The sequence below is a fragment of the Xiphophorus hellerii genome, chromosome 16, assembly GCF_003331165.1.
Source record: "Xiphophorus hellerii strain 12219 chromosome 16, Xiphophorus_hellerii-4.1, whole genome shotgun sequence".
Classification (NCBI taxonomy): Eukaryota; Metazoa; Chordata; class Actinopteri; order Cyprinodontiformes; family Poeciliidae; genus Xiphophorus; species Xiphophorus hellerii.
The window spans coordinates 22,417,979-22,442,595 of NC_045687.1; the positions used below are offsets into that span (position 1 = coordinate 22,417,979).

Consider the following 24,617-nt stretch of genomic DNA (forward strand, 5'->3'; position numbering starts at 1 on the left):
GTTAGAGTTTATGACGAAAGAAGTTGTGATCAGTGTCTTCTTCAGAGGTTTTCATGTTGTTTTCTTCAGTGGTTCTTGGTGCAGCGCCACCACAGGTGGGGTGGGTGGGGGGAGGCAGGTTTTTCTAACTTTGTTTGACAAAGTGCAGTGTAGAAGCGAACCGCAACATCTGAAAATAGAACAAACGTTACAATTTTGTTCCCCAATCAAACTGAGTCTACCGGACTGTGAGGTGTGAAAACACCCTTAAAGACACAGATTGATATTTGTGGAAACGTTACACTACTTTTTTTTTAAATATAAAAGGGAGCATCTTTCATATGTTTTTTTTTTGGCAAACTTAGTGGGAAGTCTTATAAACTTTTGTAAGGGTAGGCTGTTTAAAAAAAGTTCATCATTTTTAAACCTTCACTGTTGTTAGAAAAAATAAGAGGATTGTTTTAGTAGAAATGCTGCTTGAATCTGGACCTGTTCTTCTAAACCAAATATTGTCTTGTCTCGGAGCAGGATGATTAATACATATGATGACGTAGACATTTTAATAAAAGTGAAAAACAAACATATAATTTGGGAACCTATTGTTCTGTCCATGGCTCTTGTACAATTTCCCCACCCACCCCCTCTTGTGTTTTGTCTTTATTCTACTGTTTTTGCCAGGAAATATTCTTCTCTGTCCAACCTCAACCTCACTCACCATCAACAATCTACCTATGGTTCGAGCTTTTATCTTTGGTTTAGGCGACCGTCCGTTTAATGTTGAGGGTCAAAGCTCACTTTAGACGTAGTAGTTGGAAGAATATATAGGCAGCAACAAGGGATGTGTGCGCAGACCTGCAGGCTGAGACAGTGGGGGTTGTGTGCTAGGAATGGTGGCAAAGCATTTGCATAAAGGGCAGGGCAGCATGCCCAGTGGTGGAAAAGGTTGGCATCACGCCTTTCAGACTGGCAGATAGGGAGGACTGGAGAGAGAAGGAGACACAGAGAAAGAGGGGGTGTAGTCAATAGTGCATCCCTTGTTCAGAAAGAGGAGGTCCCTAGCTGTTGGCAGGAGAGCAGGCCAAATCTCCAGTTTGATTGTGTGCTAGATTGGCCCTTTATTTGTCTGATTGCAAAGCATTCAACACTGCTTTAGAAGTGGGCTTTACTTCTCTGTAGAATTTATTCAGGCGAGAGGTTTTTTTTTTTTTTTTTGTTGTCTGTTTTAGCCTGTTTTGTGATTGTCTCCTCACATATGTCCCAGAGTTGGGATTGAATGTAATCCTGGCATCAGGCACTTTGGGAAAGTTGTCTGACCTGTCTGATTTTTTTATTTTTTTTCCCTTTTTGTCAAGCACGTAGCCTGTGGCCCCACAGCCACAGCGTGTCATTTCGGGGATAAACACAGAGTCCCGGGAGGCGGCCAGCCGCTGTCCGTCTCGTACTCGCCGTCTAACTCCATGTGTCTCAGAGTCACCGCGCCGCTGTTGTCCTCGCCGCTGCCTGAGGTTCCTGCAGTGTGATGGCAAGCTGGGAGTGAAAGAGACAATTATTCATGTGGACATGTTGTTTCTGTGCTTCAGTCCATAAATAACGTGAATAGAGACTTGCTGTCCACATCGCTTGCTGCCGGCTGTCATTACGACCACTGGGAGGGTGAAGGTTCCTAACTCGCGGTGCCCGAAAACATTCAGACTTTTACTTTTTTTTTTTAGTCACCGCTGCGAGGATACTGGCTAAGTAGACAGAACGTGACACTATGATTTGATCTTGTAAAGTTGTTTTTCTTCAACTCTTTAATCAAAGACATCTTTTCTTCCTGAACAGATCAGCAGATAGTGAACAAAATTGTTGAAAAAAATAAAATAAAATCCATGTTTCTGATAAGACCTTGAGTGGAAAATGGCTTTAGATGGTATGCAGACATCTCAATCATAGGTTAAGGCCAAAAGCCGTTCAAACAAAGCACAGAGTCTGGGACGTTCTCCTGAGGCTAAATTTGAAACATTAACTAAATACTGAACGGGACATTATGTTTTTTTGTGGGCTTGCTGTTGTGCATATTTTAGCTAGCTGACTAGCATTGTTTAGCAACACATGGAGAAGTGGTGGGGCTTTGTCGGTTTGTTCTCCATATGTATAAATCCAGTATCTATGTTTCCGTCCAGATGTGAGTTTTTAAAATGTTACAAAAAGAAGGTAAGAAAAAAGAAAGTTTTAATTAGCTGTGTTTCCTTCTGCTAGTTTGGAGCGAATCAAAACGGATACGCAAAACGCCATTTTGTCAGACATCAATGTTACCTATGGCTGTAATAAAAAGGAACTGAAGGTTGCAGGCTAGCATAGACCGTACGTCTCAGAAAAATGGAGAGAGGTTTTCAGGAATGTGCTGCTATAGAGAAAGTTGTAATTGTTCTGGTTCTGTCATGTCAACAAGTATTGGGGATGCTACATGCCTCCCAAAGACGTAGCAAAAGAAACGCAATTTATTCTTTTTTTTTTTTTTTGGAAAAGCCTAAAAACTCATTAAGCGAGCTTATAAATACTATTGCAAAACTGAGGAAATTCTTTCAAATATAGCTATTTCCATCAGCGGTACTTCAAAATGCGCATTAAAAAAACATGCTAACGGAAACACGGCGAGCGAGTCCGGCACTATAGTTGATATTACATTAAGAGGACTTTAAGTTATGAATTATGTCAAATTTTGTCGTTTTGAATGCATAGATTTAAAAATGTTGACCAGCATTGTTACCGTAGCCATTTCATGTCTCCCATCAGACATTCCCACTTCAGAAGCTTTCCAGTACCAATATTAGTTCATTGTTTCTCAAAGACTATAATTAATAGCATTCAAAATATTCCGTCCTACCCTAGGGCTGTCATTAATTATGAAACAGCATTATGAGCCATGGCAGCGCTACACCATATGTGTGCGAGAACAGTCCCAGTTTTAACAGAAAGAAAAAATGACTCCAGAGTTAATAGTAGTGGTCGGCACAATTAGCACTACTGGTGGTTAGCAGCAGTCTACGTGTTTATTCCTTAGAAAACGTAGATTCTTACCTTAACTCTGAGATGTCCAAAAGGCTGCCAACATTTCCAAATCCAGCATGTTCTATGACACACCAAGCTTCTGAAAGCTTCTGATGGTAGCTACTTCACGTACGCAGAAAAGTTGGCTACGAAACCACCGAAATCTGAAAAAGTGCAAAATGGCGAAGAAGCGAAATGACCTGCTCCCACAGATGTTCAGCTGTCTTCCTCATCCTTCCTCTTATGGTCTTGTGGTCGGTGCGGCGTGAGAACGCTTACATGTTGTGTTCTTTTCCAAATAGCTCCTGAAAACATTCCCAACTTGTGTAAATGTACAATTTTTTTTCCTCCTTTGATCTTCTCTCAGTTGTTCAGACCTTCAAGTTGTTCTGAGAATCAGTTGTACAAGCACCATCAAACAAAATATTTCCTGCGCCACTCAAATCGAGAAGTCAAAATACCGTCTAGTACTTTCCTCACCACCTGACAACTGTTAGTTACAGTACATGTGTATATTTGTATGTTTAATGTAGACCCTGTGGAGATGAATAATTTTCTTCTTGTGCGCCCAGTCCATCTGTTAATCATTGAAGTTGTGTAGTCAGTTCAATCACTTATGAGATTTACAAAAGCTGTTTTTGGGGTTCAGCTAAATCTAGCTAAATTATTTCCACGGTTTTAGTGTAAAAAGATTTTTGGTTTTTACTACCACACAAGTATTTTTCTGATTGATAAGTTTTTTGTTTTCTAAACCTAACTGAAAAAATGCATTCCAGATTAAAATAATTATCTCTTTTAATAGAGTTTAAAAATAGAAACTCATTCTGTGAACATGTTCAAAGTAAAACAAGATTAAAAAAATTTTGGATTTTTCCTCTGGAGATGTAAAGAATAGATCTTTTTTTTTGTTGCAGTAATTAAAAATGAAAAGGAACCACGTTTAGGTTGGAAAGCTGTTTTTCTTCAGGATCAAGTAGATTAGAATATAATCCGACTCCAGCCAGGGGCTTTCAGGTGCACTTGCTGTCGGTCGTAAATCTCTGCGAACCTAAACGATGTTCGACGGAGAGAATCAAGGGTTGGAGGTGCACAAACCAAACCTGCTGCGCTGCAGCTCTTCCAGTGTCACCAAGCTGTTATTTGCAGTCGGGTGTTAGCCTTTAAACGGGCGACAGACGCCGCCCTCTCAGGCTCGAAAACACACCCGTGTTGTTCCAGCTCACGTCTTCCTGCCCGGCAGCGTGCGAAGTAGCTGACTCGGGCATTTCGCTCTCATCTCTTTGAAAAGAGGAGAAAAGCCCCACAGCTCTGCTGAGCAGCAAGTTAACACATGAACCTCAAGATCCTTTTCCAATCTGGGTCGTGTCGAAATTCTGATTTCAAATGCAAAAAAAAAGCAAAAAAAAAAAAGCGTGTTGAGTAACATCCGTCTGCTGTGAGCGTGCTGATAAATCAGGGAATCTCTGTGATGTACGTTGAAGGGGACGCTGTTCACCGGATGAGATGCTTCACCTGATAAAACACATCCGACAGGGTCATAAAAAATAAAAAAAACAGTTTGCTGAAAATCTCTTTTTTTCTTTCCTTATTTTGCAAGATACAAATGACAAATGCTTTATCGAAGAGAAAGGACTTTCTTTGTTGTGGGCCACGAGGGTTTACTGATTACAGGGCGGCTTTTTAAGGCAGACGGGAAAACGACGATCCACCAGCAGCCAAGCTCTCTCCTCTGACAGATGTTTGATGAAGTTGTTGGAAGTGAGCTGATTTCTTTTCTGTGGTCATGAACTGTTTTGTTTACAGAGAAGCTGCCTCAAGTCTGTCAGTGCTTCCCTAAAAAAGTGTTGCAGAATTTCTCGGAGGGGAAAGACGACGGTACACAGCTCTCAAATAATAAAAAAGAAAAGAAATCTGGTTTCACGGGAATCCAGTGAAAACAAATCGCCTTCAGAAGTCGCCATGTAAGCAAATATTTGGGGTGCACTGATTGCAGTTTCTGGCCGATCGCCGATCTTTAAAAAGTCTGACCTGGTGATTAAAGTTTTGGGCCCAATTTAATTTTTTTTAAATAATTGTTTTCTTTTTTACTACAGAACAAAGGAACAACGGAGCAGCACTTATAAAAATAAAATTAAAAAAACCTCAAAGAAAGGGCCAGGAATAATCTATGTACTCAAAAAACAAATATCACACACACCAAATCCTAAACAGTCTCACTCATCAGCCAAATAATCATGCAATTTTCGCCAACGTTTCTCTGCCAAATCTTTATGAAGTCAAATTGAATAAGTCATTTGCCCTGGTACATGCAATTGTTTTACCACGTTGACTAAAATATCGGTAGTCGGGTCATTTTTCTGTAGCCGACATTTTGTGATGGCCTTTGTGCTTGCAGCCAGCAGCACCCTACAAACATAAATGCCACTTTTACTCAAGCCATTTGGCGTGATTCCAAGACAGAGTTGTGGACAATGTGCTGACAATGCAACAAAGGACCTTTGAAGTGAAATTATTTTTGCCACTCGATTCAGATTTTTTTGTTTTGTTTTAAATGTAGCGACAAAGTTGCTAAATTGACAACAATTGTTAACTGCTGCGTCCAAACAGTGTAACTCTTGCAAATGTAGTGCTTTCTAAACAACTACTGCACATGTGCTTCAACACAGCATCCCCAATGTGAAATATGGTAGTGGCAGGATCATGCTGCGGGGTTGTATTTCTTCTGGTCAGATTGTCCCAGAAATTGCAGAAGTAATTTCACCTTCCAGCATCACAAACCTAAACATGAAGCCAAAGCTACATTGGTTTGGTTCAAATTATAGTCATCTGACTTAGTCAAAGTTTATATTTGAATCCAAATTGGGAATCTGTGGGAAGAGCTCAACTTTCATTCAGGGAAAGGATTTCCATCGACTTCTATGTGACAAATAATAATAGAGTTGAGATAGTAAAACCTTTTGGACAAAGTATCAGGTGTGTGAACAACAGACATGAGAAAACACCACCAGTCCTGCCGAGGTGCTGAGTGGAACTACGTCTTCAAAGTTCTTTGTTTCTCAGGTCACAGTGACATCACCAGCATCCCTGTAGACACCTATTGCCATCACACCCCAATGATACAGCAGCGGGTTCCCAGCGGTGTGATCATCAATGCGATTGTCATCCAGCTGCGTCTGCAAGTCTCTGCATGTGGCATTCCACCTCAAGCACAAGCAAATATTGTTCTATAAAACCGCTAAAACAAAATAGCCTGGAGCCAAACTTCGGTCTGACGTCTTCGTTGGTTCCCAGCCCTCCAGGATGGGATAATTCAGAGTGATCAAACAGAAGGCCGGCGGATTGTTCTTACTTGAACGTGTTTTTACGTCGTACACAAAAGGCCTTTTCAGGTCTGACTAGGCTGGGAGTTTAAGGCCCCACGTCCTGCCTGGCCCGTTTTCAACTGGGCTGATCCAAGAACGTCTTCATCCTCTTTGTTTAAATGATCCATCCAGAACGTTTTGGGGAGTGTTTGGAATCCTTCTTGACAGCGGCATAGCTTTAGCTTATGTGGTGCACAGATAAATCGGCTGGCCAATAAATCGGGTCGATATCCTAAATTTTGGGACATCAGCAGTCGGTCTATACTTCCATGTGGAACTGGTCTTATCCACTCATCTTATCTGCCTTGACTGACAGACACATCAGGTCACATCTACGCATGCAATAGTCACCCTACTGTTGCCAACTTAACTGTTGTGGGAATCTTTTATTCGCCAGCAATGTTTAGCAACTTTTCAGACAAAATTTTAAAGTTTAGGCCGCACACAATTGAGGCTAATGACAGCTAGCTGCTAATATACGCTCGCAAGCTAGCTACCTGGCTAGGTTCACAAATTTTTATATGCTTGATTGTAATGCGGCAAGCCCCCCAACCATTTATAGTTTTTTCTCTTAAATTGAATGTTGGTGGCTTTAAACAGGTCTTAAAAAGTCTGAAATTTGACTTGCTGAAAGTTACAGATACTCTATCAGTGCTGAAATCTAATGTTTTTAAAGGTATTTAAGCCGTTTTAAATCTTAAATTTCATTCAGGGTGGCATTAAAAAGCTCTTAAATTTGACTGCAGGCCACCTGGTATCAGTGGAACTGAGATTAAATGTTTTTTAAAGATGTTTTGTGTTGGTTTTAATATCCTGAGCACTTATTTTATTTTCTTATGCCATGGGCTAACTGTAGAGAATAAAGGGGACTTTCGGGTGGGAAACGGCCTGATGAAGGCGATATCCCATCTCTTCACCCTCTTAGATCTTGTTCCTTTTAATTGTTCCCTCAGATGATCTGCTTTTTCTTAGATTTCTCTGTACGCTGCTGTTTTTAAAAGGGAGATGTTCTCATGTTTTGCCCCTTCTTCAAATTTCATCGTTTTAAGTCGAGATGAGAGCCACAGCGGTCAGGGAAGGCCCCCCCCCCCCCAACCCCGCCATACCCCCCCAGACCGTATCGGAATGCATGGTGCGTGCCTCTTCCTCGGCCCACCCCGCACAGCCACCCACTCTGGGCACTTTAGCACGCAGTCGCCACAAATTGCTTACAGACTTTTCACACATAGTAACGTGCCGCTTTATAAACTGGGATAAGTGCAACCAGCGCAGGACGCCGAGCTCCGTGGATATTTGCACGGTAGGGCAACGGAAAGGGTGGGTCAGTGGGGTGAGGGGGGGGGGATTCTTAGTCACTGTCTCCCCTCCTTTATTATTTAAGCTGTAGTGCCTGTTTCTGATTATGGACAGGAGCAGTAACAGGGGGACAATCCAACGGCAGAGACAAAAATCACATCAGGAATCAGCTTTTTTTTTGATCCAACGGAGAAAGATGAGCGTGTTTCTGTGAGGTTCAACTCTATTCCTCAAAGTCCAAGCAAGTAAAAAAAAAAAGGAAATTGATAAGAATCCAGATGCAGCCTGTGAAAGCCGGCCCCCCCTTCCTCATCTGATGGCGTCCCGATCCGTGGGCCTGGCTGGGTGTCAGCAGCCTGCGCCGGGTTGAGGGGCAGGTCGGGGGAGCCGGTGTCAGGGACACTCAGCTGGGGAAGGAGAGGACAACAGGGGCTGCGCTAATGAAGGGCCCGGCAGCTGGGAGGCCCCCGGGTTATGCGGACCACCACTCTAATTGGCCTGATGAGATGCGGCGCATTCGCGGCGAGGTCAGGCGCCGCAGGACGGAAGATTGGCCGCCGCCGGGTCAGAGGGAGCCACAAAGTTTGGAATTTCTCTGAGCTTTGATTGGCTGTTCTGAACAAACGGTGGTGATTTTTAGGTCCACTTAGAGGGATTAAAATGATTTATTTGAAACAATATTGTGTTTTTCAGAACAAAGTAGAATAAACGTGAGATTTATCTTGGAAAACAAATGCGTATATTAATTAATCTGGCCGATCCACAAAGATGTGGCCCCCTGGTGCCCCATCAAATAAAGAAAAATTCTTATGTTAATACAAACTACAGAAAATTAATAGGTAGTTCAATACATAATTAGGTATGAAGTGATGATACCAACAGATAATCAGAGGTTTAATCTCTTGGCCAGTAGCTCCACGCTGTTCCCCCCAAAATTATTATAACTTCATAATTTTAAAATACTTATATTAATTGAAATACCTAAATATTATTACAACTAACCTGACATGGGCTTATGACTCTTATATAAGAACAACATCTGCAAAACATACATAAAATGAATAAATAAAATTCTTTGGCGCTCCCAATCAATTGGAGCCCTGGGCTAGTGCCCATGTAAGCACTTTGTAAAGTCTGGCCCAGAATGCATTTCTTTTTCTTTTAAATTACAGTAACAGGTAGTTTCTGTACATCAGCAGGTATTAATTGATGTGTGGTGTGTTTAATACGACCTCCAGCCAATAACTGCATGTTGTTCCCAAAGACATTGACTGTAACGTAATAACTTTCCAATACTTGAAAATTATTAAACAATTGCTTATGTTCTGAAAATGTTGATATTTGGGCCTGTGAGTTTTATATAAAGTACAATGTTTGCCAAACACACATTTGTTAAAATAAATAAATAAAATAAAACCTATTGCCCGTCAAAGTCTGGCCCTGGCTATAAGTCCACACGTGTCAAAAATAAGGACAAACACATGTATTTGACAATGTTTGAAAATGAAAATTCTTAAAAACCGTGATCAAAATGAAAACTGTACTAATAAAGTGTTTGTGTATTTCAAATTTAAGTATATGTCTGGTTCATACATTCTTCTTTTACATTTTCAATCAGCTTATTTGAAAGCAGTTTTCTTCAGATTCCATCTGAACTTTACACAAAGAAGGTGCATTTTTACATGGATTACTGAGGTAATAATTGTCCAAATGTAATATAGTCTTCATTGTATTCATCCAAATTAATGGAAATGCTGATAGAAATTAATTAGCTGGGAGGGGAAAAATAAAACACGATTCCTTTTGATTGTTCATAAATTGAGCTGGAAATGATGGAGCTGTGTTTTTTTTTTTTTTTTTTTTTCGTTTTGTCTTGTTCCCACAGTAAAGAGCCTTTCCTCTCCTCTTTTCTCTGAAAGAGTTAATCTGAAGTTGGCAGCCAACTCCTGCAGTCTCGGTCGGACGTGCGGAGAATCGCAAAATAAACGCACGTTTATTTTTGTCCTTTAATGGTCGGATCAATTTAGGAACTTTAAGTTGGGAGGAAAAGAAGGGCGGGTCGGTGGGGTGGCATGTTTCTTCTTATGTGATCTCTGATGCATCCATAACACAAGATAATGTCATTTAGCATATTAAAAGATTGTGTTTATTTTATTTTTTTGTATTTGTTAGAATAAATCGGGAGGGTTTAGGAGGAGGAGAAAATGCGCAGGGATTTCCAGATGTGGCGCTGGAATGATCCCCGGTGTTTCGGGGCCTTGTTCCCGTTTCAGTCCCAACATTTGAACCGTCTGCTCGCTGCCTCTCCCCTCCCGATGTCAACTCTGCCTCCTTTTAGACGGCTAAACGTGCCGTTTGCAGAAATTCCCGATTCCTGGCAGAGTTCATCTTTTTTTTTGCCTCTTTCTTCTCGACCATCCATATTTAAAGCGCCCTCGGAGAAGAAGAAAAAGAAGGCGCATTTTTAATTGTTTTGGCTGTGATTTTTATTTTCTTAGTTATTACCGGGGGTCTGGGTGATCTAATTTTTTTTTTTTTTTTTTTTTTATGTTTGGAAAATAATCAATGGCTTTAATTGGGAGCATATCGGCCTGCTAGTAAAAGCCGCTTCGGGACTGTTTGTCTCTTTCTGGTGACCCCTTAACGCATCACAGGGCCCAGAGAGAGAGAGAGCACGAGCCGTGTAGACGGAAACTATCGCGCGACAGATTTGGTTCCTGATAAATAACAAGCCCGTGTTATTGAGCGCGAGGCCACCCGCGTTTTGAGCAATTTTAATTCGAGTTGAGGAGGAATGAATGAATGAATGAATGAATGAATGAATGAGCGGCGGAGTGTTTAACACGCAGCTGCGCTGGCCTGTTTGCGCCACGCGGCAGACAGCGCAACGGGCAGCAGCCTGCGCCAGAAATCACCTGAGGGTTTCATCACAATGAACTGTTAGAATTTAACAAAAAATAGATATGGTTGCATTTTTATTTTAGGTCACAGGAATACGTTTGGTTTTCTGTCATTTCCAAATGAAATTCTAACTCAGAAAAGTATTCATTCAACTGTGATTATTAATTTTTAATAATATAACCAATCTGGTTCTATAAAAATGAACAAAAATAGGAATTGGTTTGTGATTAAGGCGCGATAGAGATTATTGAAACAATAATATAAAAAAAAAAACCCAAATTCTCACAAGGCAGTTTATAAGTAAAGCATTTCCATGGCAACCACTGAATCAGTGCAGCTTTCTAAGAAACTGACTTGGTTGAATAGTTAAAGCTTAAACTTTTGCTCAAACGCAGGGATGTTCTCATCCACAAGTGTTAAAATGTAACTTTTAAGTGTTTGATGTTTATGCACTATAAAAAGACATTTTAGATAGTGCTAAACTGTAAATGTTATTAGTTACCAGTTATTGTTACCTGTGCTTGACAAAAAGCTTCTTTAACCAGTTCAGTGATAGCGCTAATGCTAAACGAAACTTGTTAGCTAGTTGAGCTACCTCTGCAGTCGTCACTAACAATGAACCAAAGGCCTTAGGCAGAATACATTTGATTAGTTTTGGTTGTTTTTACAGTCTTGCCTACATTTTACGCCCTGATCACAGTTTTTCTTAACATGAAATCGAGCGGTGTGATCTTAGTACTTACTTTGATTTTAAGAGTAAAGACATCATAAAATCAGAAACTTTAGCTGCTGCCGTCCCAAAACGGCGCGACGCTTTCACACTGCATGCCATCCCTTCACCTTCACTTGTTAAATTTAAATCACACTTTTAAAAAAAAAAGTAACTTTTACTCTGGCCTTCACACCAGAACCATAAATGCTGTTGCACTATTTTTGTTCTGTTCTTATAATTCAAGTTTTTTTTTTATTTCTCTCTTTTCAACTTTTGCAGCTCTTTTCTGTATTTCTGTATTTCACTCTTTCTAAGCAGAGCTGTTTATGTTCAGCTTTGTCTTTCAGCACTTTGGTCAACTTTAAGTCCTTTGAAATAAGTCAAATATCGCACCACGCTAATTTATTTGCAAGTGCTTGTTAGTTATTTAACTTATATAATTTCTTTTCCAAAACTTCCAGTTCTACACATATAAAATATTTGTTGTTTTACTCTAAAATTGGCTGATAACTGAAGTTAAACGAAAATGCTTAGGATGGATTTGCAATCAAAAGAAAACATTAACTGTTGTTGAAATCCAACTATTATTGAAGCTAATATTAACAAGCAGATATTTATTTTTTAAACTAATTATCTAACACCCTCAGAAATTCTTTTTTTACAGTGCCTGTTCCTGCAGATTTGTCATCTTTAAAGACTCCAGTTATTTATAGGAAACAAACATGACTGTCTCTGTTTGTGGGAGGCTTAGAGAAATGACTCGAACCTCCTTGCAGTCGAATTCTGCTGACATCTGAATGGCGGCGCATTTGCATTTTGGCAGCAGAGAGGTGAACCCGGCGAGCTCTAATTCATCGTGAAAAGCAGAGACACGGCAAATCACATTCAAGTGCCAGTTATCTTCTCTCGCTGCGGCGCGAGCCATAAGCTCCTGCAGGTGCAGCCCAGCGCAGACACGTCGGACTCGGATGCGTGCTCTTATCTGACCCCGGATCGGACTCCGGCTGCGGTCAGACAGGCTGGAGGCGTGCGGACCCGGGCCGCTGCTCTTTAACGAAGGCTGTGATGGTGTGTGTCAGAGACTTTTTGCATTTAGGGTTTATTTTTTTTGCAGTTGAAGGAGAAGGGAGGGAAATGGAAGGATCCTCAATTTAAGATGTAAACTCGTCGAAACAGAAATGTTTTTTTTTTTTATCTCTTATTGTACGCTTTTTATTTTTGTGCTGCATCAACTGCGGATGTTATTCCCAAATAACGAACAAAAACACTCGCTCGGATTTGACTTTTTGCCTCAGTTAAAGGTTGTTCCGTGCTTTCTTTAGTCCACAAATGATTCTAAAAATAAAATGAGTCCATAAAATTTAGATGAGTTTAAATAAGGGACAGTGTGTTATGAATATTTTTATTGTACTCACTTCTATTCCATTGTGAGTTGGATGTCAAAAACACTCATAGCACCCCCCCCCCCCCCCCCCCCCTGCCTGTACGGAGTGTGTGAGTTTATTGATTTATTTTTCTTCAGCATCTATAAAAAACATTGTTTTTGTTTTTGGACTCAAATTTTCCAAATTGTTGTGAAATCTGTGAAAATGTCTCCTTCTTGTTCCACTTTCAGCCTGCTGGAAAATATTTGTTTTATATGGCTAATTAAAGAAATGTTGGGGGGGAAAACCCAACAACCAACAGCCGAACTGTTAACCCATGAATGACCTTTAAACTGGCCTCCAGGCACAACATGTCACATTCAAGACTTTTCAATTGAAATAAGTCAGCACACAGATAAAGTTACATTTTTTTCTTTGCAGCTAATTTTAGCATTAGCATTCCGCTGTTTTACATATAAAATGACAGATTATGGTGAACAACATTCCTAGAATCCTCGACCTTCACTATTCATTTCAATCATAGACTTGGAGTGTATTTCACCAGTTAAAGCGATAGCCATCTGTTTTTGTTAGCCTCCAGCTTATTTCCCAGCTAACAGAATAGCCATCTTTATGCTAACCTGAGCGAGCTAAGATATCACAGTACCCAGGTTACCTGAGGTTACCCAGGTAACATCTGTACTGAACATGGAGAACATTAGCTACTTTAGCCCAGCAAAGATGGCAGATTACAGGACCTTTGACCTTTCTTGTATGACACATAATTTAAAATGAAACCAAATGTTACAAAACCCCAAAGGAATCACCGCCTGAAGCTTTAGCCGATAGCCTCAGAGTAAATTCCACTTAAACTGGAAACGGAAACCCAAGATGGACACTGGCCCGTTTTTTTTTTTCTCTCATAATTAAATGTTTACTGTAAATTAAATGGCCGAAAGATTCAAATTTTCCCAGATCACATTTGCAAATCTACATTAATGTGCTGTAAGCAGATCATGTCGTAGCAACCTGCTGGGAATATAGTAGTTTTACTGTGGAAAACAGTTATTAGTTTACTGCTTTGAAGAATTGTTGTGAATGAAATAGTTTCACTGGTATAACAACTTATAGTGTAACTTTTAAATTTGAAATTTGTTGCTGATGACACTACCATTTACTTTTGCATTTGTTGGTAACACCTGGACTTTATCAATTGAGACTGAAAAAAAGTATATACTGTATATATATAATTATGTAAAGGGGTTGGAAGTTGTAACTTGAACATTTCATAATAGCATTTTCTCTGTTGGAGGCTTGACAGTCATTTCTAAATATCTCCGGCTTTTGTGACGCTTTGTTCACTGAAGCTCCTCCTGTTCTCTTTGTTTCTTCAAAAATGGATGAAAAGATGATCAAATACAATCCAGATTTTTTTTTTTTTAAACAATTGCCCTCAAAATGAATCTCATGAATGCACCCATCGATCAGCCACCCCCTACCAGAATGGCATCCTGGATGGTGAGCCACATGTAAAAAAAAAATAAATAAAAAATCAACTGCTAGACATGTTGAATATCACATATAATAATATGCTTGTCTTGGTCCTTTTGTTTAGATTTCCATGAAATTTTAATATTTGTCAATGAAATATCCAGTCATTAATAAATAATGAGTTGAGATTAAGTTTATTGGAGTTTTTATAATTTGATCAGGGGTCACAATATGTAATATTTCAGAATTGGCTGGCCTATTTGAGGAGCAGCTCCATGATAAAGATTTTTTTTTTAAAATACATATGACAATTTGTATCATATATATAATTCAAGAAAATGCTACGCTACAAAGCAAACCAAAGCCGTATTCAGTTGGTTATAATTTTCACCCTCGGCTTTCATTTACTACACATAAACAAACCATTTCGCATCCATGTACTGAGATCCTTGTGTCAGTTTTGCATGTAATTTAGCATTTCAATGGAATATCCAGATAAACTGTCATAAAATGCTTATCGAAATGTTTTCCAGTATTTGTTGAGTTGTGGTGTTTGAGGGCAGTTGAGACCAACACACACCAAGTATTGCCCCTCCACCCTCCGTCCATATGCAGCCTTGGCCCATCTCTGGCTGCCATGCACATGTGCCGGAGCAGGTGCAGCCTTCGAAGTGGCCTCAACGCTGCATCCTTCCCTCCTTCCTTCCTTTCTTCCTTGCTTCCTTCCTCGAGGAAGCAATATTTTGTTCGGGTCCTAGAGTTGATTGCTTTGCTGTCTTTAAGCAGCCCACCTCTCACCCTTGTAAACATTAGCATGTTCTCTCCATCCTTCACTCTTGTTTGCACAGACAGAGGAGAGTGTGGCTCGTTCCCTCTCCCCCCCCCTTCCTCTTTTGTTTGTTGCGCTGAACCCCGGAGCAGCTGCCGGCTGTGGCGGCGGCGGTGGTGGTGGTGGTGGGGTCTGGAGGGACTCTGGAGCTGCGTGTCCTCTCTTTGCCATCCTCTGCCAAGGTGGCATTATGCAAGCAGAGAGAGAGGGAGCGAGCGAGAGAGAGAGGGGGATAGCAGCGGCCATAGTAAAGATGGAGGAGGGTGCGCGCGAGGACTTTTAGGCTTCTTCTCCTGAACTTTCCCGCCGTGTCAGGGTTGGAAGTTGTCGTTTTGGCTCGCGCACACCCTCACCTGCTCCTCTCTACCAAACTAACCTGCCCTCCCCTCCCTCTCGCTACCATTTCTCTCTCTCTCTCTCTCCTTCCTCTCTCTCTCTCCTACCCTCCCTCTCGGCTCTGGAAGCGAACGCATTGGCTGGGCTGCGGGCATCTCGTTGCCAAATAGGTGGGCCTTCTCATCGCGCTGGCAGAGGCTCAAGCGATGGTTAGGGAGAGAACGCGGAGAGGACGAGAGACGGCCAGCGAGACCCAGAAAGAGAGAAAGAGGGAGAGGGAGAGAAAAGGAGAAAAAAGGAGAGGCAGCACTCGGCTTTGCCAGCGGTCCTGTGCGCTCGTCCAACATTGATTCGGCTCTCGGTTTTTTTTTTCTTCCCCTCTTCGATTCTGCGCGCGTGTGTAGGGGAGAGAGAGAGAGTGTGTGTGTTTTTTGTGAGTGTTTGTGCGTGCGCGCGTGTGTGTGTGTGTGTGAGGCGGGCCAAGGGATCAGAACAGACACCGCTACCAATTAGGGTGCACTTTGCCAAGGATTTTTTTTCCCCTCGAGGTTTTTATTTTTTGTGCTTTTTTAAAAAAATGATTTTTCTAACAGTTCAAAACTGTTATTTTTATTAAATATTCTCTTTATATTTTTGAATATTTCCTAGAATATGCTGCTGGCTATTTAATTTCCCCCATTTTTTAAATTATTATTATTCTCAACTTTTTAAAGCAGCTAATTATTATTATTTTTTTTCAGTTGACAATCCGCTTCCAAGTGTTTTTTTTTTCTTCTTCTTCTCCATCTCCTAATTCTCCTCTCCTTGCCAAACCAGCTCTGGCTTTACATTGGGGAGCGCAAAAGAGAGAAAAAAAAATTAAAAAAAATAACTGGTGCAAGAGGGTTTTTTTTTTCTTTCTTTCTTTTTTCACTTTAAACGCCGTGCCAAATTTATGATGAGAGTGCAAAATGGTAACTACCAGGCCGTCTGTCTTCCTCTTGCAGTGTGGCTATCTGTGGTGATTTGTGTCTGCTTTCAGTTTGTTGTGGAAATGTGACTCTGGTTGGAGCTCCCCTTGATTTGTTTTTGTTTGTTTTTTTAGTTGTTGGGCTTTTTTTTTTTATTATTATTATTCCTCCCCTGCATGGTGTGTGTACAGCGCTGATAGGGAATGCTATGGCTGAGCTTTTAGCGGCGCATTTCAGCGGCGGGCTTGTGGCGGCAAAGCTTGGCGGCGGTGAGCGGCCGGTGTGTGGCAACCCTGGCACGGGAGCGCTGTGGCGAGATCTGGGCTTTGTTGCCCAGAGATATGTAGTGAAGGTATTAGAATACCTCGTGCCACCTTTTTTTTTTTTTTTTTTTCCCCCTTCCCTTGTCCAAACAGCAGAGAACCGGGAGTGTATGTTGGCTCAGCTTTTCTTCTGCTTTTGGATTTATGCGTCTTGATTTTTTTATTTTTTTTGTGTTGATTGTTTGTTGTTTGTCTTTGCTGAAACGAGCAGGGTGATTTGTTGCGTTATTGTACCTTATTAAGATTCACTTGTCTGTGTGTTTGCATGTTGTGCGTGATTTTATGTGACGGGGAAATTAGAAACAAACGTTTTAACGTTTCAGATGTAATACTTTGATGGTTATTTAAATTTTGAGATAGGCTGTAATAATAAACAGGTGAAGCAATTTAACATATTTTATTTTGGATAGATTGTAATTGATTTTCAACTAAATAAATGTGTTAAATTGTAACCAAAATCTAAAATGACTAAATTACTTAAATTGACACTATAGTGTTTCTTCTCATGTTAAAAGAAACAATATATATATATATATATATATATATATATATATATATATATATATATATATATATTTGCGAGTAAAGCATGAAATCATTACTGAAAAAGTAATTTTTCATTCATTCTAACAAGGATGCATCTTTTCCTTGATAGCCAAAGCTATTATGTGCTGGTTTTTTGGCAGCTACTGCCTAAAGATTAGGAAGCTTGTATTAAACTAAAAGGAATTTTGGAAAGTATTCAATATTAGCCAATAAAATTGTTTTCATTTTAATCAAGCACCTTGGTTTCCCAATAGTGAATTTCTGAGATCATGCGCTGCTTCATTTTGGTAACAAATTTTGCCTGAGCCATTTGTTGGGGATTTAACCGATGACGTTTTCAGTCATCTTTTAGCTATTGTCGTTCTCGTAGCGTGGTGTCCACTGGTTGGAACAAGCTGATATGTTCATAGCCTGTGGGATGCACTGTGAATACCTACAGCAGCTCAGTAAAAGACAAGCACCGTCTGAGGACTTGTGGTTGAAAAGGTTTCTGTTTTATAGTGAGAATTTAAGTTTTAGCTTGTTTAGCTGCAGCGCTAAACAACTTGCTAGCAAACTAGTCGTCCCCTCAGGTTACAAAAGCAACAAAAAAAAACAACAGAAGAATTGAACCGTGGTAAGGTATAAATACTCGTATAGAAACAAACAGGGAGAGTTTTCTCTCATAATCATGGCTAATGTGTCATTCGTTAGCTACTTCTCTGCCTTAGTGTTAGCTAGCAAGCTTGACGTTAGCATTAGTGCTGTTGCTAAAGCAGTTAAATTTGGATATGAATTGTAATTGTTGCTTCAACAATAGAAACGTTCAGCCCGAAAAAGCTTTATAACAAACAATGAGACTATACTCTCATAACCATCGTTAGCGTGTCGCTTGTTAACTGCCTTAGTGTTAGCTAGCAAGCTTGACTTTGGCATTAGCGCTATTGCTAAAGTAGTTAAGTTTGGGTAACAAATTTGATTGTTGCTACAAACTGTAGAAACGTTCCCAAACAAAGATCTTGTAACCGTTATTAATCTTACTGAGTTTTTACACTTTACACTTTATTAGCCTAAATATTCTCACACAGGGAACGACACAAACCTAACACTTGACTTAGCAAATGTTTCCAGTTAAATTCAATGGGTTTTGTTACCAAAACTGAATAGAATTGAACAATTACTGAAAACCGGAATGCTATCAATGTGTAAAATGTGTTAGGCTACTATCTAAAATAGATTTTCTGTGAATAATTTCAGAATACAAAATGTTTAGTTCCACTTTTTAAATCAAATCTCCGTTCTATAGCTGCTTAACATTTTTCCCGTTCTGTCCTCAGGATGAATTTCACCCCTTCATCGAGGCCCTCCTGCCCCATGTCCGTGCCTTCTCCTACACCTGGTTCAACCTGCAGGCCCGCAAGCGCAAGTACTTCAAGAAGCACGAGAAGAGGATGAGCAAGGACGAGGAGCGCGCCGTGAAGGACGAGCTGCTGGGCGAGAAGCCGGAGATCAAGCAGAAGTGGGCCTCGCGCCTGCTGGCCAAGCTCCGCAAGGACATCCGGCCGGAGTTCCGCGAGGACTTCGTGCTCACCATCACGGGCAAGAAGCCCCCCTGCTGCGTGCTGTCCAACCCCGACCAGAAGGGGAAGATCCGCCGCATCGACTGCCTCCGCCAGGCCGACAAGGTGTGGCGGCTGGACCTGGTGATGGTCATCCTGTTCAAGGGCAGCCCCCTGGAGAGCACGGACGGAGAGCGGCTGGTCAAGTCGCCCCAGTGCTCCAACCACGGCCTGTGCGTCCAGCCGCACCACATCGGGGTGACGGTAAAGGAGCTGGATCTCTACCTGGCCTACTTCGTCCACACACCAGGTATGTGTTACCGATATGTTACAGAGCCGGGGGTTTTTATTTTTGTCGAGAGCACCCTTAGCAGACGCAGAGGTCAGGTTCGGATTTAGCCTCCCACTCTGGAATCTGTGCCAAATGTCCTCGATGCCAAGACAAATGCCACATCTAAATATTTAAAGGGACAGTGTGCGGACTACAGTTCCCCACACCGAAAGAAAATGTTAGCAAAAAAAAACAACAAACGTCTTCTTTGCTGAGAGTTGTTTCTTTTTGCTTTAAAGCGTTTCCGACAGTTTTGAAAGTCCGGGCTTAGAATCTGTGTTTGCTAAGAGATATGTTTGCGTTGGTACATTTGTAGAAGCATTTGTGTGCAAATTTGACTAAATCCAAACGTGCATGTTTTGCGGCGCCGTCGGTAAACAAAAGCATCTGCAAGCGGGTTTATCCCCGGCGAGCGCGCGCACGGCTCCGCGTGCGTGCACGTGAGAGGCAGTTTGTCATGTGTCTATAATCCCTTTCCAACGGGAGAATGGTGTTTGCTTGCTTGTGTGCGTGCGTGCGTGTATGTGTGTGTGTGTGGTGGTCTGGAGAGTGCAGTGACAGCTGGCCCAGTCCCAGGTAGTTTAGGAGGCAGCCAGTCTGCAGCGCCCCCGACCCCATCCCCGATCGCCTCAGCCTATCTGCACTCTCTGCATAAACACACACACACACATTTGCGCACCCCTGCACCCCGCGCACTAACACCCGGATGCTCCGCGCGCTACTCTCCGGATCGTACAGATCAAAGACTTCTCGTTGTTTACGCTTTTTTTTTTTCCAGATCCATCCGGGAAGCCGATCGAATATACAAACCAGCATGAAATAATTTAAATGAACACCGCACCACAGTTAATATTTTTCAATTTATTGTTTATATTTTTTGTTTTGATTTTTTTTTTTATACACACTTCAAAACTGAACTAAAATTGTAAAGCCAAACCATAAAGACATGAAATGACATAAAAAACAATTGAATTGGCAACTGTAAAAAAAAAAGAAAAAAAAAGAAATAAAATTACACGAGGTAACAGGATCAATTAATTATTCAAATAATTATCATATCTCAACTGAGCTGCTTCGTTTTTCCAAATAAAGCCAGTCTGTACTAGGGGTGGGAATTTATTGCATCGTTTAACATTTATCAGGAAACATTTCTTATTGCGATAGGAATTTTGATTCTCTGTTGTCTCGATAAATTTCAACTGATGTAAAAAAAAAAAAAACTGACAGTGTTATCGGAAATATAGATTTTTTCTCAACTGTTCCACGAGAGCATCGATACATATCAGTAAATTTGAAAATATGATTAGATGCAGTCACTGTGTGCAGCTTGGTGATATAAATCACTCCTGTTTCTTAAATGAAGAAGCTGAAATGAGAATATTTTTCAGGAGCAGAATCCGTGTCTGTGGACATTCAGACAGCCATACAGTCGCCTCAAACAATATTAAAAAGTCATCTTTTTATTTATTTTATTGTCATCACAAAATATTGCGATGAAATTCTAAGCCCACATCGCCCACCACTAGCCTGAACCGGCTTTCTCTGAATTTAGAAGAAAACGTATCCAATTGTCGGTACGTTGGCTGGCACGTACGGGAGCAGCTCCTCCGCTGCAGTCATCGCTCCACTCTAGCGTCGCTCCAGCTGTCGAGCAGAAGGTCAGGTGTGAATCCTCAACGTCGCGGCGCTGCTTTTATGGACGCCGGGAGGTTTTCATTCCTTCCCCCCCTGTTGGCGGGGAGGTGGGGAGCTCCCCGCCAGCCCCACGGCCTCCCTCCGACCCCAGGCTCCTTTCAGGCCGGCGCGTAACTCCGTTTGAGTTCGCGCTGCCTTTCTAAAGCGTCCCTTCCTGTTCCACAATGCACCGTGGCGAAGCGGTGCTCAGATCAGTACCGAGCGCAGCCTGGTGCCTCCTTCGAGGAAAGCCTTATTTATTTTTTTTTTCATTTAATTCCCACCCCCTCCTCTCCCTCTGTTCTGAGCCAGTATCCACTGGCTCCCAACAACACGCCAGCTCTCTTTACATTGTTACTTCTTCGGCACATAAATAAAGCATCTCGCAAATGTCTTGTTCGGGTTCGAAACTTCAATCGCGAAGCGTATTTGCGCGTACGACCGGACCTGAACACGGTACCAGAGAGCAGGGTGTAAGTCGGGACTTAGCGAGCCGCAGAGTCTCAGAGGCTCGGCGGGGTTAAACAGAGTTTAAAGAGGATGGGTAGACAGTGGCTCCACTCTGACCTTTTGGGTGGCAGTGTTACAGTTTTATTCTTAGCTCTCCTTTCCAGGGTGTCTGACTGTGTTTGGCGGAAGCTGTCAGTTACCATGGGCCCAACGATTGGACCGCAGCCGCCTCACCTGCCGCTCTGCTCCTGTCCTCGTTTCTTTTTTTTCTTTTTTTTTTTTTCCACCCGCTGAAGTCACTGTTGCCACCGATCAGAGGTCAGGAACAGATCAGGAGACACACTTCCTCTCCTGCCTCTGTCTCTGCTTTGTGCAGTTATAGATTTCAACGCCTTCTAGGAGGCTCAGGCTTGCACGAGATTTATGTGGTATGAGAGCCTTCGCTAGAAATCCCACGATATCGTGGTAGTCTATAAAGATTTACAGCAAAAACTTACACCGTGATCTAAATGGAGTTAAAAGAGAAAATAAGTACTGGGGATGCACCGATTGCAGGTTTTGAAACACCAATATTTAAAAACCATGACCTGCCGATTCCAATTTTGGCCACTAATGATTCTTTTTTTTTTGACTGAAAAGTTGCTACGCATAGCGACAAAGTTGATAAATCTATCAACTTGGTTTGCTCTACCACGGCAGAGCAAAAGGAAACTGTGGATGATTTACAAGACATTTGTGCATGTAGATAAAATTGGTAGATAATGTTGGTTTCTCGTGTATGAATCATTCGATCACACAAAGCGAAGATAATTTCCTCCAATTTATTGATGCAGTCCTTATAAACAGTTTCACTCTGGCTATAGTGCATCTTTACCGTTCTAATTTCCATAACATAAACATCGTCTGTGTTCAAGTTACGCTAAAGGGCAGAATATTCTACCTTTTTCGTTTCGTTCTTTATAAAGTAATCTGCCTGCTGTGGTAATACAGTAGCTTTTAAACAGCATTACTTGGATGAAAGCATGTGTTTTTTCCACGCCATTATGGAGGTTTCTTCCAGTTAAAGGTTTATTTTTCCCTCTTCAGTGTCGCTGCATGCATTCTCAGTCAACTATACAATGCCAGCGATTCTCTGCTGTTTCTAAGTTCTTGCTTCCGTGACAAAAACGCTAACGTCAATCAAACAAGATTTTACAATTGTAGTGTTTCCATTAAATAAAAAAATAAAAAACACAATTAAAGTCACCCATGTGAACAAGGTCAAAATTGGCTTGTTTCCATTTATTTAGTCAAACTGTGCAATTATATGGTAAATGGAAACGCAGCCACAGACTCAATGCAGTCTGGTGGGTTTCCTTAAAACTTTTAAACTTACTTTGAAGAATTAGCTGAACTTATTGCACTGTTTGATAACTGGTATTAATTGGAATGTATCTGTGATTGAATTGAAATTATTATATTTTTTTGTAAAGTACCTCGAGACGACATTTGTTGGAAATTAGTGCCATAGAAATAAACTGAACTGAACTGACGGTTTATTTTCTGCAAGCCCTTTTCAATTCGCCAAACCTCTGCGTTTGGCGAATTGAAGCCTCCTGACCAGCAGTGTGCAGCTATGGGATTTGGGGAGACAGACCTGCACTACTCTGTGTCTTCTCAAAGACACGATGTGAAACGTTAGCGGGTTTTGAAGCCAAACTTCCTCTTAAACCTCCGTGGAACTCGTTGCAAATTAGCATCAGGCCTGTTTTATTTCATCGAGTCTCCTAATAGTTCAGGTTTGTGGAGACGTACAGGGGATCAAGCCTGACATCATGTTGCCTTGGGTTCCCCCCCTTCGCTCCGTATTTGTCTGCACTGATAAAGCCGCACGGTTCCAGCATTAGTCATGTTTGGAGTGCGGTCCGCCTCATGCGGCTTTCATTACTTGGGATGGTGGGTGGGGGAGCTGCAAGGATGAAAAGCTGTTTCTGAGAGCCTCCGTGTTTGCTCTCGGCGCTGGAGACAGACGGGCCACGTAGGTTGCCCGGGCCAGGTCCGAAAGCCAACCGTGCGCGCCGTCTCTCCACGCGCTCATTTACCCGTCGGGGTGTCTTTGTGCGTGGTGCCGACATTACAAATGACCAAGGGAATCTCTTTTTAAAAGAGACAAACAAAGGGAGGGGACTTGGAAGCGGACAGCGAGACCGATAGACTTAGCGCCTTCTCGCGTCACGCTAATCCATCAAACGCGTCTTATCGCCATTGCCCAATATCCTGAGCTTCAAAATGGAGATACCATTATCAGGTCTGTGGTTACATAATGAAAAAAAGATTTGAGGCTCTCCCCCCCCACCCCCCACACGAAGCTCCTCGTGTTCCCTGGTTAAAACTAGAGAAGAAGAAAACAGAAATCAGCTCTGCGGAAGGTGCTTTTTTTGTTTTTCGTCCCCCGTGATTGTGCTGTGAAGAGCAGCGCTCCATATGTCCTCTACGTAGAGGCACATGGAGGCCTCGGTCAGCCTCTGTTGGCTCTTTCTCGGAGTCCTCAGTTTCCTTCAGTTACGTGTGTGTGTGAGTGTGTAAGAAAAGACATGTATGGAGCTGAGATTCTGTGTGAATCGGTAAAAGGACTCGGTCGCTCCTCAGTCGGTTCCGCTGACCGTTCGTCCAGAACTATCCATCGCTCTCTGGATCCATGGGCTGATCTCGGGCTTGGGACCCGGCCAGCCTGCTTCTTATTCACTGTAATTATCCAGTTTAGTGACTAACGTTGAGGGAGAAAAGAAAAAAACCCCATAAGACTAAAGCGATTGATTGAATTAGGTTGAATTTTCAAACAAAAGTCTCCGTTTCGGAAATTGAAAAATTCTTTGTAGCAGAAAGTGTTTGACGGAGGCAGATTTATTTCCTAATTTCACTGTACACTGACTTTTAATTATTTCTGCAATTAAGAGTAATAATTAATTTTTTGTCTCTGTAGCAGCTCAACTAATTTAGCTTTTTAAACTAATCTGAAAGTATGAAACAAATTGTATCTATTTAAGACGATTGCAGCTCAAAAGAGCAAATAAATGTGAATCAAAAATTTTCCTTCCCTCTTAAATTAGCAAGCCTGTCATTTTTCTCTATCTATTCCCCTCTTCGTATTATTATTATCTTTTTTTTTTTTTTTTACTGTTCTAACACTGTTAAATCTCTCTGCAGCCGCTCCTCTGTACAGGCGCCAGGCCTGAAATCTGTCTGTCCGCTAAAAACATACGTACAGGAGGGGCGGCTTGGCTCTCCGAGCCGCCTGAGCCGAGGGGCAGAGAGCAGCAGGAGCGGAGAGGTGAGGTGAGCCGACGAGCCGAGAAGGAGGGAAGAGGAACGGATTTAAAGAAAAAAAGATTCTGTATTTATATAAAAAAAAAAAAAATTTCTGGGCAGTTTCCAGCGAGATCCCGACCGGCTTCGTTCCCGCGGTCTGGCGACGTGAACCCACGCAGCTGGCACACCGGAACCAGCCGGAGCCTTTTTGTAG

General features: G+C 41.7%; 1 protein-coding gene across 17 annotated transcripts in view; it reads left to right on the plus strand.

The window, feature by feature from the left end:
* The window catches only part of nfixb (nuclear factor I/Xb), a 194,030-nt gene that overhangs the window by 43,616 nt on the left and 125,797 nt on the right, over positions 1-24,617 (plus strand). For 7 of the 17 annotated variants that reach the window (XM_032586884.1, XM_032586886.1, XM_032586895.1 and 4 more), the window contains one exon: positions 18,439-18,970. In XM_032586884.1, the coding sequence (XP_032442775.1) occupies positions 18,439-18,970 (532 nt within the window). The other 10 variants (XM_032586883.1, XM_032586888.1, XM_032586893.1 and 7 more) reach the window with 8 other exon arrangements.